Source organism: Callionymus lyra, chromosome 3, assembly GCF_982586985.1.
Source record: "Callionymus lyra chromosome 3, fCalLyr1.hap1.1, whole genome shotgun sequence".
In the NCBI taxonomy this organism is placed as follows: Eukaryota; Metazoa; Chordata; class Actinopteri; order Syngnathiformes; family Callionymidae; genus Callionymus; species Callionymus lyra.
In genome coordinates this window covers 181,051-200,285 of record NC_141820.1, presented here as the reverse complement: position 1 = coordinate 200,285, position 19,235 = coordinate 181,051, and the positions used below count along the sequence as shown (strand labels likewise).

Below are 19,235 nucleotides of genomic sequence, written 5' to 3'. Positions count from 1 at the left end.
CTTGGCGGGAATTAAGACGCTTCGCTGCCTGGATGTAGGACAAGTTCTTGTGGTCCGTCCAAACCACGAACGGTTGTTCAGCCCCCTCAAGCCAGTGGCGCCATTCCTCCAACGCCAATTTCACAGCCAACAACTCTCTGTTACCAACATCATAGTTGCGCTCAGCAGGTGTCAGCCGCCGAGAGAAAAACGCGCAGGGGTGAATCTTCTCGTCAGAGGCAGAGCGCTGGGACAGGACTGCCCCCACCCCTGTGTCAGACGCATCGACCTCCACGATGAATTGCCTGGAGGGGTCAGGTTGGATGAGAATGGGGGCAGACGAGAAAAGTCTCTTTAGATCAGAGAAGGCAGTCTCCGCCTCGGGTGACCAGGCAAATGGGAGGGCAGGAGAGGTGAGACGAGTGAGAGGGGCTGCAACCCTGCTGTAGTTCCGGATGAACCTCCGGTAGAAGTTAGCAAACCCCAGAAACTGCTGCAGTTTCTTGCGGGAATTGGGGATGGGCCAGTCTGTCACCGCACTGACCTTCTCGGGGCAGGTCCTCACTTGTCCACTCGCTACGATGAACCCAAGGAAGGATACCGAGGTGACACTGAACTCACACTTCTCGGCCTTAACATAGAGTTTGTTCTCCAACAGCCGCTGAAGAACTTGTCGGACGTGCTGGCAGTGCTCCTCCTCGTTCCGAGAAAAAATAAGTATGTCGTCCAGATAGACAAAAACCGAGCGGTTGAGAAAGTCCCTGAGGACGTCATTTACAAGGTTCTGGAACACTGCAGGGGCATTAGAGAGACCGAAGGGCATGACCAGGTATTCGAAATGGCCAAGGGGGGTGTTAAAAGCAGTCTTCCACTCATCCCCTTCACGGATGCGCACCAGGTGGTAGGCATTGCGTAGGTCCAATTTTGAGAAGACTGTAGCGCCCTGCAGTGGCTCGAATGCGGAACTGATGAGGGGCAGGGCATACTTGTTCTTGATCGTAATGTTGTTGAGTCCCCTGAAGTCGATACAAGGACGAAGAGACTTGTCCTTTTTGGAGACGAAAAAGAAGCCAGCACCAACAGGGGAGGAGGAGGGTCTTATGAGGCCAGCCGAAAGAGAATCTTTGATGTACTTCTCCATTGCCTCCCTCTCTGGCCGGGACAAGTTATACAGGCGACTACTGGGCAAGGGGGCGCCGGGGAGGAGATCAATGGGACAGTCATAGGGGCGATGAGGGGGCAGGGTGAGCGCACGACACTTGCTAAACACCTCTCCTAGGTCATGATAGGCTGGGGGAACCAAGGAGAGGTCGGGGGGTACTTGGGGCGAGGGAACAACTCCCTCTGCTGGAGGTAGTGCAGATTGAAGACATGTGGAATGACAGAAGGTGCTCCAACTCACCACCTTGCCAGACGACCAGTCGAAATGGGGGTTGTGCAGCTTGAGCCAGGGGTAACCCAGGACCAGAGGGGTACGAGGAGACTGGATAACGTGAAACTGAAGTTTCTCATGGTGATTACCAGAAACAATTAATTCCAGGGGCTTGGTACGATGAGTAATAAGGGCCAGGTGGCGGCCATCTAAGGCGTTAGCGTTAAGGGGCGAGGGTAATTTTTCGAAAGTGATGCCAACCTGAGAAGCGAACTTGGCGTCAATGAAGTTTTCGTCCGCTCCTGAGTCCACCAGGGCGGGTACTGGCAAGGGACGTCCGAGGAACAGAAGAGTGGCATCCAGGAGAGAGCGTTAACCGAGAGGAACGGGGACGGAAGGAGGGTGGCTCAGCAGGGCCCCGAGTCTCACTGCTGGGCCTTGTCTTTTGGCAGTGACGAACAGGTGGAGATGAGACGTCCGGGTTGTGCACAGTACAAACACACCCCATTCTTTAAACGACGGGACCGCTCAGCTTCGGTGAGACGAGTGCGCCCCAGCTGCATGGGTTCCTCTTCGGGCACAGCACATCTCACGGGGGCAGAGGGGGTAGCCCTCGGGAAGTGTGAGGAATGGATAGTAGAGAGTGCTGGGGATATGGAACTCCCTGTCCTCTCCCTACGCCGCTCACGTAGGCGGTTATCCAGCCGGATAGAAACGGAGATAATTTCGTCCAGAGTCTCAGCCTCCTCCCTAGTAGCCAGCTCATCCTTGATGGACTCACTGAGACCAGAAAGAAAAATCCCACGTAGAGACTTATCATTCCAGCCCGATCTTGCTGCATAAGTCCTAAACTCTACGGAGAACTCAGCTACACTGCGAGAGCCCTGGCGTAAGGAAATAAGGCGTTTGGCGGTGTCCCCTCCCTCCACGGGGTGATCAAAAACCTTCCTCATTTCCGCAACAAAAAGATCAAAATTATCCCTGACTGGAGAATCACTGTCCCATACTGCTGAGGCCCACGCTAAGGCATTCCCCTTAAGTGACCCCATAATGTAAGCTATCTTAGCCTTCTCAGTGGGGTAGGTGAGGGGTTGTTGACTGAAGACTAGGGAACACTGAATCAAAAAGGCCCTGCACGTACCCATGTCCCCGGCGTAGCGTTCGGGCGCAGGAATGAGAGGTTCTCGGGCTCGTGGCAGGTGTGCTGGGGAAGTGGGGGCAGGCGGAGGAGTCGTAAGCAGTCGGGGTTCCGGTGTGTGGGGAACCAATGCATCCAGTTGTGCGGCCATCAGAGTGACTCGGGTGGCGATGTTTTTGAAGGCTTCCATAGCGTCCCGGAGGGCTTGGCTGTGCTCGGCAATCTGAGTGCCTTGAGTGGCGAGAGCTCCGTGGACTTTTGCCATGTCCGCTGGGTCCATCTTGGCCAGATCGTTCTGTTATGTTCTGCGATGCTGAACCCAAGAGCAGACAGAGGCGAAGTTCCAGAGAGTACAAAAGGGGTTTATTGAACGAAGGGGAAGCAGGTAGTTGAAGGGGAAGCCGGAGGGAGAGCGAGATCGGCGAGCTGGAGTGAGGGATCCGAGTTACACGGTAGAGTAGAGTACGATCTGGCGCCGACCGCGGGGAATCCAAGGGTAGATGAAGGGGGTTGATTGGGGATCAGGAACAGGTGAGTGTGATTGTTGATGAGGACCAGGGGGAGGGGAACACAGCAGGCTGCTGTGACCACAACAAAAACCTTCAGATCATTGTTGCTCTGGTGTCATGAAGCTTTGATAGAACCTTCAGATCATTGTTGCTCTGGTGTCATGAAGCTTTGATAAAACCTTCAGATCATTGTTGCTCTGGTGTCATGAAGCTTTGATAGAACCTTCAGGTCATTGTTGCTCTGGTGTCATGAAGCTTTGATAAAACCTTCAGATCATTGTTGCTCTGGTGTCATGAAGCTTTGATAAAACCTTCAGATCATTGTTGCTCTGGTGTCATGAAGCTTTGATAAAACCTTCAGATCATTGTTGCTCTGGTGTCATGAAGCTTTGATAGAACCTTCAGATCATTGTTGCTCTGGTGTCATGAAGCTTTGATAGAACCTTCAGATCATTGTTGCTCTGGTGTCATGAAGCTTTGATAGAACCTTCAGATCATTGTTTTTCTGGTGTCATGAAGCTTTGATAGAACCTTCAGATCATTGTTGCTCTGGTGTCATGAAGCTTTGATAGAACCTTCAGATCATTGTTTTTCTGGTGTCATGAAGCTTTGATAGAACCTTCAGATCATTGTTGCTCTGGTGTCATGAAGCTTTGATAGAACCTTCAGGTCATTGTTGCTCTGGTGTCATGAAGCTTTGATAGAACCTTCAGATCATTGTTTTTCTGGTGTCATGAAGCTTTGATAGAACCTTCAGATCATTGTTGCTCTGGTGTCATGAAGCTTTGATAGAACCTTCAGGTCATTGTTGCTCTGGTGTCATGAAGCTTTGATAAAACCTTCAGATCATTGTTGCTCTGGTGTCATGAAGCTTTGATAAAACCTTCAGATCATTGTTGCTCTGGTGTCATGAAGCTTTGATAGAACCTTCAGATCATTGTTGCTCTGGTGTCATGAAGCTTTGATAGAACCTTCAGATCATTGTTGCTGAGGTGTCATGAAGCTTTGATAGAACCTTCAGATCATTGTTTTTCTGGTTTCATGAAGCTTTGATAGAACCTTCAGATCATTGTTGCTCTGGTGTCATGATGCTTTGATAGAACCTTCACATCATTGTTGCTCTGGTGTCATGAAGCTTTGATAGAACCTTCACATCATTGTTGCTCTGGTGTCATGAAGCTTTGATAGAACCTTCAGATCATTGTTGCTCTGGTGTGATGAAGCTAAGATAGAACCTTCAGTGTGTGGTTCTGGTGTCATGATGCTTTGATAGAACCTTCACATCATTGTTGCTCTGGTGTCATGAAGCTTTGATAGAACCTTCAGATCATTGTTGCTCTGGTGTCATGAAGCTTTGATAGAACCTTCAGATCATTGTTGCTCTGGTGTCATGAAGCTTTGATAAAACCTTCAGATCATTGTTGCTCTGGTGTCATGAAGCTTTGATAAAACCTTCAGATCATTGTTGCTCTGGTGTCATGAAGCTTTGATAGAACCTTCAGATCATTGTTGCTCTGGTGTCATGAAGCTTTGATAGAACCTTCAGATCATTGTTGCTGAGGTGTCATGAAGCTTTGATAGAACCTTCAGATCATTGTTTTTCTGGTTTCATGAAGCTTTGATAGAACCTTCAGATCATTGTTGCTCTGGTGTCATGATGCTTTGATAGAACCTTCACATCATTGTTGCTCTGGTGTCATGAAGCTTTGATAGAACCTTCACATCATTGTTGCTCTGGTGTCATGAAGCTTTGATAGAACCTTCAGATCATTGTTGCTCTGGTGTGATGAAGCTTTGATGGAACCTTCAGTGTGTGGTTCTGGTGTCATGAAGCTTTGATAAAACCTTCAGATCATTGTTGCTCTGGTGTCATGAAGCTTTGATAGAACCTTCAGATCATTGTTGCTCTGGTGTCATGAAGCTTTGATGGAACCTTCAGATCATTGTTGCTCTGGTGTCATGAAGCTTTGATGGAACCTTCAGATCATTGTTGCTCTGGTGTCATGAAGCTAAGATAGAACCTTCAGTGTGTGGTTCTGGTGTCATGAAGCTTTGATAGAACCTTCAGTGTGTGGTTCTGGTGTCATGAAGCTTTGATAGAACCTTCAGATCATTGTTGCTCTGGTGTCATGAAGCTAAGATAGAATCTTCAGTGTGTGGTTCTGGTGTCATGAAGCTTTGATAGAACCTTCAGATCATTGTTGCTCTGGTGTCATGAAGCTTTGATAGAACCTTCAGATCATTGTTGCTCTGGTGTCATGAAGCTTTGATAGAACCTTCAGATCATTGTTGCTCTGGTGTCATGAAGCTTTGATAGAAACTTCAGTGTGTGGTTCTGGTGTCATGAAGCTTTGATAGAACCTTCAGTGTGTGGTTCTGGTGTCATGAAGCTTTGATAGAACCTTCAGGTCATTGTTGCTCTGGTGTCATGAAGCTTTGATAGAACCTTCAGTGTGTGGTTCTGGTGTCATGAAGCTTTGATAGAACCTTCAGGTCATTGTTGCTCTGGTATCATGAAGCTTTGATAGAACCTTCAGTGTGTGGTTCTGGTGTCATGAAGCTTTGATAGAACCTTCAGGTCATTGTTGCTCTGGTGTCATGAAGCTTTGATAGAACCTTCAGGTCATTGTTGCTCTGGTGTCATGAAGCTTTGATAGAACCTTCAGGTCATTGTTGCTCTGGTGTCATGAAGCTTTGATAGAACCTTCAGGTCATTGTTGCTCTGGTGTCATGAAGCTTTGATAGAACCTTCAGATCATTGTTGCTCTGGTGTCATGAAGCTTTGATAGAACCTTCAGTGTGTGGTTCTGGTGTCATGAAGCTTTGATAGAACCTTCAGGTCATTGTTGCTCTGGTGTCATGAAGCTTTGATAGAACCTTCAGATCATTGTTGCTCTGGTGTCATGAAGCTTTGATAGAACCTTCAGATCATTGTTGCTCTGGTGTCATGAAGCTTTGATAGAAGCTTCAGATCATTGTTGCTCTGGTGTCATAAAGCTTTGATAGAACCTTCACATCATTGTTGCTCTGGTGTCATGAAGCTTTAATATAACCTTCAGTGTGTGGTTCTGGTGTCATGAAGCTTTGATAGAACCTTCAGTGTGTGGTTCTGGTGTCATGAAGCTTTGATAGAACCTTCAGATCATTGTTGCTCTGGTGTCATGAAGCTAAGATAGAACCTTCAGTGTGTGGTTCTGGTGTCATGAAGCTTTGATAAAACCTTCAGATCATTGTTGCTCTGGTGTCATGAAGCTTTGATAGAACCTTCACATCATTGTTGCTCTGGTGTCATGAAGCTTTAATATAACCTTCAGTGTGTGGTTCTGGTGTCATGAAGCTTTGATAGAACCTTCAGTGTGTGGTTCTGGTGTCATGAAGCTTTGATAGAACCTTCAGATCATTGTTGCTCTGGTGTCATGAAGCTAAGATAGAACCTTCAGTGTGTGGTTCTGGTGTCATGAAGCTTTGATAAAACCTTCAGATCATTGTTGCTCTGGTGTCATGAAGCTTTGATAGAACCTTCAGATCATTGTTGCTCTGGTGTCATGAAGCTTTGATGGAACCTTCAGATCATTGTTGCTCTGGTGTCATGAAGCTTTGATGGAACCTTCCGATCAATGTTGTTCTGGTGTCATGAAGCTTTGATAGAACCTTCAGATCATTGTTGCTCTGGTGTCATGAAGCTTTGATAGAACCTTCAGATCATTGTTGCTCTGGTGTCATGAAGCTTTGATAGAACCTTCAGATCATTGTTGCTCTGGTGTCATGAAGCTTTGATAAAACCTTCAGATCATTGTTGCTCTGGTGTCATGAAGCTTTGATAGAACCTTCAGGTCATTGTTGCTCTGGTGTCATGAAGCTTTGATAAAACCTTCAGATCATTGTTGCTCTGGTGTCATGAAGCTTTGATAAAACCTTCAGATCATTGTTGCTCTGGTGTCATGAAGCTTTGATAAAACCTTCAGATCATTGTTGCTCTGGTGTCATGAAGCTTTGATAGAACCTTCAGATCATTGTTGCTCTGGTGTCATGAAGCTTTGATAGAACCTTCAGATCATTGTTGCTCTGGTGTCATGAAGCTTTGATAGAACCTTCAGATCATTGTTTTTCTGGTGTCATGAAGCTTTGATAGAACCTTCAGATCATTGTTGCTCTGGTGTCATGAAGCTTTGATAGAACCTTCAGATCATTGTTTTTCTGGTGTCATGAAGCTTTGATAGAACCTTCAGATCATTGTTGCTCTGGTGTCATGAAGCTTTGATAGAACCTTCAGGTCATTGTTGCTCTGGTGTCATGAAGCTTTGATAGAACCTTCAGATCATTGTTTTTCTGGTGTCATGAAGCTTTGATAGAACCTTCAGATCATTGTTGCTCTGGTGTCATGAAGCTTTGATAGAACCTTCAGGTCATTGTTGCTCTGGTGTCATGAAGCTTTGATAAAACCTTCAGATCATTGTTGCTCTGGTGTCATGAAGCTTTGATAAAACCTTCAGATCATTGTTGCTCTGGTGTCATGAAGCTTTGATAGAACCTTCAGATCATTGTTGCTCTGGTGTCATGAAGCTTTGATAGAACCTTCAGATCATTGTTGCTGAGGTGTCATGAAGCTTTGATAGAACCTTCAGATCATTGTTTTTCTGGTTTCATGAAGCTTTGATAGAACCTTCAGATCATTGTTGCTCTGGTGTCATGATGCTTTGATAGAACCTTCACATCATTGTTGCTCTGGTGTCATGAAGCTTTGATAGAACCTTCACATCATTGTTGCTCTGGTGTCATGAAGCTTTGATAGAACCTTCAGATCATTGTTGCTCTGGTGTGATGAAGCTAAGATAGAACCTTCAGTGTGTGGTTCTGGTGTCATGATGCTTTGATAGAACCTTCACATCATTGTTGCTCTGGTGTCATGAAGCTTTGATAGAACCTTCAGATCATTGTTGCTCTGGTGTCATGAAGCTTTGATAGAACCTTCAGATCATTGTTGCTCTGGTGTCATGAAGCTTTGATAAAACCTTCAGATCATTGTTGCTCTGGTGTCATGAAGCTTTGATAAAACCTTCAGATCATTGTTGCTCTGGTGTCATGAAGCTTTGATAGAACCTTCAGATCATTGTTGCTCTGGTGTCATGAAGCTTTGATAGAACCTTCAGATCATTGTTGCTGAGGTGTCATGAAGCTTTGATAGAACCTTCAGATCATTGTTTTTCTGGTTTCATGAAGCTTTGATAGAACCTTCAGATCATTGTTGCTCTGGTGTCATGATGCTTTGATAGAACCTTCACATCATTGTTGCTCTGGTGTCATGAAGCTTTGATAGAACCTTCACATCATTGTTGCTCTGGTGTCATGAAGCTTTGATAGAACCTTCAGATCATTGTTGCTCTGGTGTGATGAAGCTTTGATGGAACCTTCAGTGTGTGGTTCTGGTGTCATGAAGCTTTGATAAAACCTTCAGATCATTGTTGCTCTGGTGTCATGAAGCTTTGATAGAACCTTCAGATCATTGTTGCTCTGGTGTCATGAAGCTTTGATGGAACCTTCAGATCATTGTTGCTCTGGTGTCATGAAGCTTTGATGGAACCTTCAGATCATTGTTGCTCTGGTGTCATGAAGCTAAGATAGAACCTTCAGTGTGTGGTTCTGGTGTCATGAAGCTTTGATAGAACCTTCAGTGTGTGGTTCTGGTGTCATGAAGCTTTGATAGAACCTTCAGATCATTGTTGCTCTGGTGTCATGAAGCTAAGATAGAATCTTCAGTGTGTGGTTCTGGTGTCATGAAGCTTTGATAGAACCTTCAGATCATTGTTGCTCTGGTGTCATGAAGCTTTGATAGAACCTTCAGATCATTGTTGCTCTGGTGTCATGAAGCTTTGATAGAACCTTCAGATCATTGTTGCTCTGGTGTCATGAAGCTTTGATAGAAACTTCAGTGTGTGGTTCTGGTGTCATGAAGCTTTGATAGAACCTTCAGTGTGTGGTTCTGGTGTCATGAAGCTTTGATAGAACCTTCAGGTCATTGTTGCTCTGGTGTCATGAAGCTTTGATAGAACCTTCAGTGTGTGGTTCTGGTGTCATGAAGCTTTGATAGAACCTTCAGGTCATTGTTGCTCTGGTATCATGAAGCTTTGATAGAACCTTCAGTGTGTGGTTCTGGTGTCATGAAGCTTTGATAGAACCTTCAGGTCATTGTTGCTCTGGTGTCATGAAGCTTTGATAGAACCTTCAGGTCATTGTTGCTCTGGTGTCATGAAGCTTTGATAGAACCTTCAGGTCATTGTTGCTCTGGTGTCATGAAGCTTTGATAGAACCTTCAGGTCATTGTTGCTCTGGTGTCATGAAGCTTTGATAGAACCTTCAGATCATTGTTGCTCTGGTGTCATGAAGCTTTGATAGAACCTTCAGTGTGTGGTTCTGGTGTCATGAAGCTTTGATAGAACCTTCAGGTCATTGTTGCTCTGGTGTCATGAAGCTTTGATAGAACCTTCAGATCATTGTTGCTCTGGTGTCATGAAGCTTTGATAGAACCTTCAGATCATTGTTGCTCTGGTGTCATGAAGCTTTGATAGAAGCTTCAGATCATTGTTGCTCTGGTGTCATAAAGCTTTGATAGAACCTTCACATCATTGTTGCTCTGGTGTCATGAAGCTTTAATATAACCTTCAGTGTGTGGTTCTGGTGTCATGAAGCTTTGATAGAACCTTCAGTGTGTGGTTCTGGTGTCATGAAGCTTTGATAGAACCTTCAGATCATTGTTGCTCTGGTGTCATGAAGCTAAGATAGAACCTTCAGTGTGTGGTTCTGGTGTCATGAAGCTTTGATAAAACCTTCAGATCATTGTTGCTCTGGTGTCATGAAGCTTTGATAGAACCTTCACATCATTGTTGCTCTGGTGTCATGAAGCTTTAATATAACCTTCAGTGTGTGGTTCTGGTGTCATGAAGCTTTGATAGAACCTTCAGTGTGTGGTTCTGGTGTCATGAAGCTTTGATAGAACCTTCAGATCATTGTTGCTCTGGTGTCATGAAGCTAAGATAGAACCTTCAGTGTGTGGTTCTGGTGTCATGAAGCTTTGATAAAACCTTCAGATCATTGTTGCTCTGGTGTCATGAAGCTTTGATAGAACCTTCAGATCATTGTTGCTCTGGTGTCATGAAGCTTTGATGGAACCTTCAGATCATTGTTGCTCTGGTGTCATGAAGCTTTGATGGAACCTTCCGATCAATGTTGTTCTGGTGTCATGAAGCTTTGATAGAACCTTCAGATCATTGTTGCTCTGGTGTCATGAAGCTTTGATAGAACCTTCAGATCATTGTTGCTCTGGTGTCATGAAGCTTTGATAGAACCTTCAGATCATTGTTGCTCTGGTGTCATGAAGCTTTGATGGAACCTTCAGATCATTGTTGCTCTGGTGTCATGAAGCTTTGATGGAACCTTCAAATCATTGTTGCTCTGGTGTCATGAAGCTTTGATAAAACCTTCAGATCATTGTTGCTCTGGTGTCATGAAGCTTTGATAGAACCTTCAGTGTGTGGTTCTGGTGTCATGAAGCTTTGATAGAACCTTCAGGTCATTGTTGCTCTGGTGTCATGAAGCTTTGATAGAACCTTCAGATCATTGTTGCTCTGGTGTCATGAAGCTTTGATAAAACCTTCAGATCATTGTTGCTCTGGTGTCATGAAGCTTTGATAGAACCTTCAGGTCATTGTTGCTCTGGTGTCATGAAGCTTTGATAGAACCTTCACATCATTGTTGCTCTGGTGTCATGAAGCTTTGATAGAACCTTCAGATCATTGTTGCTCTGGTGTCATGAAGCTTTGATAGAACCTTCAGATCATTGTTGCTCTGGTGTCATGAAGCTTTGATAGAACCTTCAGGTCATTGTTGCTCTGGTGTCATGAAGCTTTGATAGAACCTTCAGGTCATTGTTGCTCTGGTGTAATGAAGCTTTGATAGAACCTTCACATCATTGTTGCTCTGGTGTCATGAAGCTTTGATAGAACCTTCAGATCATTGTTGCTCTGGTGTCATGAAGCTTTGATAGAACCTTCAGGTCATTGTTGCTCTGGTGTCATGAAGCTTTGATAGAACCTTCAGATCATTGTTGCTCTGGTGTCATGAAGCTTTGATAGAACCTTCAGATCATTGTTGCTCTGGTGTCATGAAGCTTTGATAGAACCTTCACATCATTGTTGCTCTGGTGTCATGAAGCTTTGATAGAACCTTCAGATCATTGTTGCTCTGGTGTCATGAAGCTTTGATAGAACCTTCAGATCATTGTTGCTCTGGTGTCATGAAGCTTTGATACAACCTTCAGATCATTGTTGCTCTGGTGTCATGAAGCTTTGATAAAACCTTCAGATCATTGTTGCTCTGGTGTCATGAAGCTTTGATAAAACCTTCAGATCATTGTTGCTCTGGTGTCATGAAGCTTTGATAGAACCTTCAGATCATTGTTGCTCTGGTGTCATGAAGCTTTGATAAAACCTTCAGGTCATTGTTGCTCTGGTGTCATGAAGCTTTGATAAAACCTTCAGATCATTGTTGCTCTGGTGTCATGAAGCTTTGATAAAACCTTCAGATCATTGTTGCTCTGGTGTCATGAAGCTTTGATAAAACCTTCAGGTCATTGTTGCTCTGGTGTCATGAAGCTTTGATAAAACCTTCAGATCATTGTTGCTCTGGTGTCATGAAGCTTTGATAAAACCTTCAGAACATTGTTGCTCTGGTGTCATGAAGCTTTGATAAAACCTTCAGGTCATTGTTGCTCTGGTGTCATGAAGCTTTGATAAAACCTTCAGATCATTGTTGCTCTGGTGTCATGAAGCTTTGATAAAACCTTCAGAACATTGTTGCTCTGGTGTCATGAAGCTTTGATAAAACCTTCAGGTCATTGTTGCTCTGGTGTCATGAAGCTTTGATAAAACCTTCAGGTCATTGTTGCTCTGGTGTCATGAAGCTTTGATAGAACCTTCAGATCATTGTTGCTCTGGTGTCATGAAGCTTTGATAGAACCTTCAGATCATTGTTGCTCTGGTGTCATGAAGCTTTGATAGAACCTTCAGATCATTGTTGCTCTGGTGTCATGAAGCTTTGATAGAACCTTCAGATCATTGTTGCTCTGGTGTCATGAAGCTTTGATAGAACCTTCAGATCATTGTTGCTCTGGTGTCATGAAGCTTTGATAGAACCTTCAGGTCATTGTTGCTCTGGTGTCATGAAGCTTTGATAGAACCTTCAGATCATTGTTGCTCTGGTGTCATGAAGCTTTGATAGAACCTTCAGATCATTGTTGCTCTGGTGTCATGAAGCTTTGATAGAACCTTCAGATCATTGTTGCTCTGGTGTCATGAAGCTTTGATAGAACCTTCAGATCATTGTTGCTCTGGTGTCATGAAGCTTTGATAGAACCTTCAGGTCATTGTTGCTCTGGTGTCATGAAGCTTTGATAAAACCTTCAGATCATTGTTGCTCTGGTGTCATGAAGCTTTGATAGAACCTTCAGGTCATTGTTGCTCTGGTGTCATGATGCTTTGATAGAACCTTCAGATCATTGTTGCTCTGGTGTCATGAAGCTTTGATAGAACCTTCAGATCATTGTTGCTCTGGTGTCATGAAGCTTTGATAAAACCTTCAGATCATTGTTGCTCTGGTGTCATGAAGCTTTGATAGAACCTTCAGATCATTGTTGCTCTGGTGTCATGAAGCTTTGATAGAACCTTCAGATCATTGTTGCTCTGGTGTCATGAAGCTTTGATAGAACCTTCAGATCATTGTTGCTCTGGTGTCATGAAGCTTTGATAGAACCTTCAGATCATTGTTGCTCTGGTGTCATGAAGCTTTGATAGAACCTTCAGATCATTGTTGCTCTGGTGTCATGAAGCTTTGATAGAACCTTCAGATCATTGTTGCTCTGGTGTCTCTCATATTTTCATAGATTAATTCTATCCCATATCGTCATTGTATCTCTATATGTATATATGTTTATATGTGTATGATTGTAGCGACATTTATGTGGGCGGAGCTTAATTCTCAGAGGATCTGTGATGTCATTTCCTGCTCTCCCTCCATGGATCTCACATTACTGAACATTAATTGACCGATGACATCGTGTGTGTGTGCGTGCGTGCGTGCGTGTGTGTGCGTGCGTGCGTGTGTGCGTGTGTGCGTGCGTGTGTGCGTGCGTGCGTGTGTGCGTGCGTCAATGACAGGCAAAAGAGAATGTTCTGCTTCAGATCACCGTTCGGCTGAGAGTGGGAGGGGCTCTGCACACACGCATACGCGCGCACACACGCATACGCGCGCACAAGCACTCGCACACAGACACACACACACACACTCAAAGAGAACGTCAGACTGGATGATGACGTCGGCTCAGCTGGAGCTGCAGGTCTGTGTGTGTCTGGCTGGTGTTATGTGCGTGTGTGAGTGTGTGGAGCAGGAAGTGTTGTGTGTCACATCCTGAGGTGTGTCAGTGATTTTGATGTGTGTCTGTGTGTGTAGAAGACGACAAAGATGTGATGCAGACATTCTTCAGGAGGACGAGGATGAGCCTGACATGGGCAACAACGTCCGGAAACACAACCTGGCCGAGAGGAACTTCCCACCATCTTCCTCTTCCTCATCTTCCTCTTCATCATCATCATCATCATCATCATCATCATCTTCTTCCCTGAGATCTGGGCGGAACAAACACAAACGTTCGAGGTTCTTTGGAAAAGCAGGAAGACTGAGAGCAGGTAGAAGTGACTTGTGTTGATGTTGTTTCTCACTTTAGACCTTGTCGTCATTTCTCCTGCTGTGACAGTGACGCACGCGTGCGTACACACACACACACACACACACGCACACATACGCACACACACGCACACACGCACATCTCCCCAGCGTCACAAGGGATGAGTTGTGTTGTCAATGTGTGCATAAACAAGATGGCTTGTGTTGTTGTGATGATGTTGTTCAGCAGCTACACATGAGGCCACACCGTTGTGTTACTGAACCTGAACATGAGAATCACGTGAGAAAGTCTGCGACGAACAGAAGACAGAACTGAGGCAGAAACTGTGATGATGTCACTGAAATATTCTCTTGACTTCATGATCAGAAAACATTTATTGTCAGTGATTTCAAATCAACGCAGGAATGTTGTTTTCGTGCGGCTTCAGAATAGAACATGTTGACTTGTTGATATCGTGACGTGTTGATGTGTTGACGTGTTGATGTGTTGATGTGTTGACTTGTTGACGTGTTGATGTGTTGACGTGTTGACTTGTTGATGTGTTGATGTGTTGACTTGTTGACGTGTTGATGTGTTGATGTGTTGATGTGTTGATGTGTTGACTTGTTGACGTGTTGACGTGTTGATGTGTTGATGTGTTGACTTGTTGACGTGTTGATGTGTTGATGTGTTGACTTGTTGATGTGTTGATGTGTTGACTCATTGATGTGTTGTCAGTTTCACACGTCAACACATAGACATTTTGATCTATTGATGTATTGACATGTTGACGTGTTCATGTATTGATATGTTGATATGTTGACGTGTTCATGTGTTTTGATGTGTTGACGTGCTAATCACGTTTGTCTGTTTTTATTTCTAATCACAGAGGATTAGAAGTTGAGAAGTTCTTGTTGTAAACATGTTTCTTCTTCTCTCTCCAGCTGAGGACCAGCGGAGGTTGATGGTTAACTTCTCGTTGTCACTTCAGGAGAATGTGTTCATTGAAGGCAGACGACCTCAGTTCCTGGAAGAGCTTCTCAGAGAAGCCCAGGAGGAACTGAAGGTCCTGCAGCAGGACGACCTCACAGGTTCTTCATGGTCTGAAGTGTTTGAGGACAAACACTGATCCTGTTGCTTCTGGTCTTTACAGAGGACGAGGATGGATGGTCTCGACTCAACCAGAGTGTAGATCATGAAGATCCGTCTCTGCAGCAAGGAGCCAAATCAGAGCCAAATCGAATTTCAAAAGATGTTGGTTCTCCTGAGGCCAGTGAATGCTGGGCTGACTCCAGACCTGGTGAGTAAGAACCAGTTCAGAACATGTGACTCAGCAACCTTGTGTATCTGGAACAAGACAACAACACTCACTACATAAGCACTCAGGGGGTTCAGACCTTCACCAAGACTGATCATATGAGCCCAACGTGGCAGGAGGTCTCACAGATCAGGAGGTCTGACGGACCAGGAGGTCTCACGGAGCAGGAGGTCTCACGGAGCAGGAGGTCTGACGGACCAGGAGGTCTGACGGACCAGGAGGTCTGACGGACCAGGAGGTCTGACAGACCAGGAGGTCTCACGGAGCAGGAGGTCTCACGGACCAGGAGGTCTCACGGACCAGGAGGTTTACACTCAGACATGGACCCGGAAAAACAAACTGTTTCTTCTATTTTGAGAAGCAAATCTATGTACGACCGCGTCCTACTGTCACCTTCATGTTCTTTTTCTTCCAAACCCATGACTCCAGGAAGACCAGTGGATCTGAGCCGGAGGAGCAGGAGAACCACCATCATGGGGATCCCCAACCAAGAGCTGAGTAGGTCCATCCCTGGTTCATCTGTGGTGACATGTATTCGACACATGATTGACGCGTGTGGATCTCCAGGCCTGCACAGATGCTCCACCTTCCAGCAGGACATCTCAGGAGAGCCACTGACCACTGCAGGAGCAGCATATGGGTCGAAGTGGAGGGTAAGACTTGAACCTTCTCTGAGTCTCACCAGGAGTCAATGTTGTGCAGCGAGTACATCAGGAAACTACACAATATGATCAACACAACAGACCTCAGAACACAGAGTGAAGTTCAAACACCTGAGATTTTTTTTAGAGTCTCACCTGAGCAGAAAGGCCACATTTTAGACTTAGTTTTTACTCTTGGCCTGGACATTTCTAATGTATCTGTACATGATGTCCATCTGAGTGATCATTCTCTTGTTTAACATGGACTTCATCCCTGAACCTAAGCCTTTGAAAGTTAGGTCTCAGAGGCGTGTCATCTCAGCCGATACTGCAGACAGTTTTTCTGCTATGTTTGACCGTCTTTCCTTTGATGACTGAACGTGTTTGATTCACTGTTTCACTGATCATTGTGTTGAAATACTGGATCAAACCTGTTAAATCGAACTTGAAAAAACGGTGACCTTGGACTAATGAAGATCTCCTGAGTCTGAAGAGACTTTGTTGAAAGACTGAGCGTCTCTGGAAGTCTACTAAACTTGAGGTGCACAGACTTCACCTCAGGGATCTGATGACTTCTTACAATGAGATGGTGGAAACTGCTAGATCTGATTACATCAGGCACTGGTAGCAGCAAATGAGAAAGTTTTGTTTGACACGATTAATTCTCTCGTTTCTCCTGCTCCTCAAATCACGTCTGTCTTCTGTGAAGCTGACATCAATGCATTGTTGAGATTTTTCATTGACAAAATTAAATTGATCAAAGAGAAAATCTCTCCCCCTTTGTTTGGAACCCCTACTGTCTCTGAGCCCCTCTCCTCCTCTTGGTCTTCCTTCACTGCTGTATCTTTGGGTGATATTTCATCACTAGTGAACAAGATGAAACCCTCCTCTTGCTCAGATGACGTCCTTCCTTGTAGGCTTTTTATCAAAGTATTTGATGTAATTGGCCCCTGAGTTACCAATATGGTGAACCTCTCCCTTTCCACAGGGGTCTGACTATTATTATTTATTCCACTGATCATGTGACTTGTGTTTCTACAGGTGAATTCCGATGAAGGTGACATTTTCAAGCGACACCTTCTCGTCTCCAAAGACTCTCACATTGTGACCAAAGATTCATCTGCCCTCGGACTCAGGTCTGGAGCTGGTCCAGGCAGGATCAGCTGCTCCTCAATGTTCTGCTACCTTCAGGAACCTCAGGTGAGTCTTGACACTCGTCTGGACTCGTGATGTGACGATGTTTCTCTCCTCAGGGTCCGGTCCTGTCCATCTCTCCTCAGGCTCCATACATGTCCACCATCATTCCCAACGCCGTGCTGCCAATGTCGGTCGACGTGATAAAGATCAGAACTCACACCAGTGCAGTCGCTCACTCGTGGAGTCTCGTCCCGGCAAGCAAAGGCATCGTAGCGTCCTCTGACTCGCTCGGTGTCGTTGGATCTCAAGTGAATGATTCTCCATCATGTTCCCTCTCAGAATGGAGGAAGTCCTTGAGGACCGCGGGGTCAACCTCCCCCAGTCGCCGTGGCAAGTTTCAGGAAGTAGTTCACGAGAGCAGCGAGTCGGACGTGGTCCACAGTTCAGTGAGTGGAATCATGGACGTGGTCAATGATCACGCGTCACTTACAGCAGCCGCAGGAACGAAGAATCAAAGTCTGTCCATCGTGAAACCGAAGCATCCACCGGCGCCGCCGCCAAGAACTCACTCCCTGCACAGCAGCAGGATCAGGGAACATCTTGACGGTCTCACAATCCTAGCGACTCCTCATAAATGGGTCCAGGTCGTCTGCACATCGAGCTGCCACTGTTGTCAGTCTTCAGCTGGACCAAGAGAAGCTTCAGTTCCTTCACTTCAAAACCTTTCCTCAACATTCGAGCGAACACTGTCGCCTTCCAGTGGATACTCCAGTCAGAGCGACACCCCGTCACTTACCCCCCGGGAGACCTCGCCCGCCTCCCCAGAGGAAGAGAAGACCCCAGTTAACCTGGAGAGGTCTCCACCAGCATCTCCCTCCTCGTCCCTCAGCTCCTGGTCTTCTGCTGAGCCTTCATCTCATGTTACAAAAGAACACAAAACCATCCTGAGAGTTGAAGTCAGGGAACACATTCCTTCAGCACCTCAGGTCATGTGTCCTCCTGGATCCTGGCTCCACAAAAGGTCGACCTTTGAGATCTTATTTGGTCGCTCTGACCTTGACACTAGTCACAGACACAACAGGCATAAACAAGCCGCAACACAGACGGACGTCAGTGAAGTTCACCAGACGTTGAAACTGTCGACAGAGACAACATGTCCACATAAAGACAAAGAAACAACAAGTGATCCATCTCGAAGTAAGAGAGATCTTCATTCCTCACCAGAACGGTCAGGAGTAACGAAGACTTTGAAGTCTCACACACCAGTGGAAGATGAACCTTCCTCGGCTCAGGAGAGAGAAGGTTCTTCACAGAGAAACCGTGAAGAATTAAACTGTCAAACCCAGAGGATTCCAAGGACCTCAGCAGAATCCAGCCAAGAACAGAAGACCCTGAGAAGGATCTCGCTGGTGTCCAGGCAGGAAAACTTCTGGCCTCCTCCCCCGCCACCCCTTGAGGGGAACCCCGTCTTTCACATGGTCTACGAATCAGACCTTCCGCCTCCACCGATGACCCGTCGCTGTCAGGACATCCTTGTTACTGGTCCAGACTCAAGTCCAGGTTTGTCTTCAGCAACACGACCATCCGAATTTGTTGATACTTTTCCAGAAGACCTGCAGAAGACTCTGTCCTCCTTGGATATGACTCGACTGGATGTGACTTCACAGGACTACCCTTTATCAGTCCTAGGTCTCCCTTCTTCAGGGGTCCCATGTGACCCGTGTGAAGCCCCCGTTAAACCTTCAACACAACTGACTACACATCAAACACCTTCCTCACTGCAGATGACCTCGACTGAAGGTCTTCACGCTCTCATGAACGACTCAACACGCGTCGGTCCAGAACCTCAAGCTGTTCCACAGAAACCAGTGCGCAGGTCTCTTTGTCTCAGGAGTCCAAGGATGAAGACTTCCAGACCGACCGTGGGCCTACAGGACGCCATGAAGACAGCAGCCAGTCCTCCGTGCACAGTAATGAGCAGATCAATGGTTTACAGCATCGACCCTGAGGGGGTCCATGTGCCCAAAAGAACACCTGAGGGGGTCCATGTGCCCAGAGGAACACCTAAGGGGGTCCATGTGCCCAGAGGAACACCTAAGGGGTGGGGCAGGACCTCAATCTTCTCAAGAGACACAAAGACCACCATGATCCCTGAAGACCACGTCTGTCTAAAAGTGTCTCCACAGGACGCTGACCCGAGTGGATGGAGAGCCCTGGACGGAGAAAGACCCGGAGCCACAGGTGAGCGACTCTGATGAAACAGTTCAAAACATTCAAACTTTAGTTACACATTTGTTCGTAAACGACTACAATCTTTGAGAACTTTTTGAACCACATTAACAAACGTGTTCAATGATAATTGTAATAAAGTGTAAAGACACACAGTGAACTAAATCACTTTCAATGGATCGTGACGGTTTTTAAAGT

General features: G+C 45.7%; 1 protein-coding gene across 3 annotated transcripts in view; it reads left to right on the top strand.

The window, feature by feature from the left end:
* nhsl3 (NHS like 3) overlaps positions 1-19,235 on the top strand; it is a 29,901-nt gene that overhangs the window by 10,040 nt on the left and 626 nt on the right. The window contains exons 2-9 of one of the 3 annotated variants that reach the window (XM_087786100.1): positions 13,499-13,734; positions 14,657-14,803; positions 14,866-15,012; positions 15,460-15,528; positions 15,598-15,683; positions 16,713-16,871; positions 16,925-17,072; positions 17,148-19,049. In XM_087786100.1, coding sequence (XP_087642226.1) covers positions 13,499-13,734; positions 14,657-14,803; positions 14,866-15,012; positions 15,460-15,528; positions 15,598-15,683; positions 16,713-16,871; positions 16,925-17,072; positions 17,148-19,049 — 2,894 coding nt within the window. Of the gene's footprint in view, positions 1-13,219; positions 13,386-13,498; positions 13,735-14,656; positions 14,804-14,865; positions 15,013-15,459; positions 15,529-15,597; positions 15,684-16,712; positions 16,872-16,924; positions 19,050-19,235 lie in introns of those variants that run through there. The other 2 variants (XM_087786101.1, XM_087786099.1) reach the window with 2 other exon arrangements.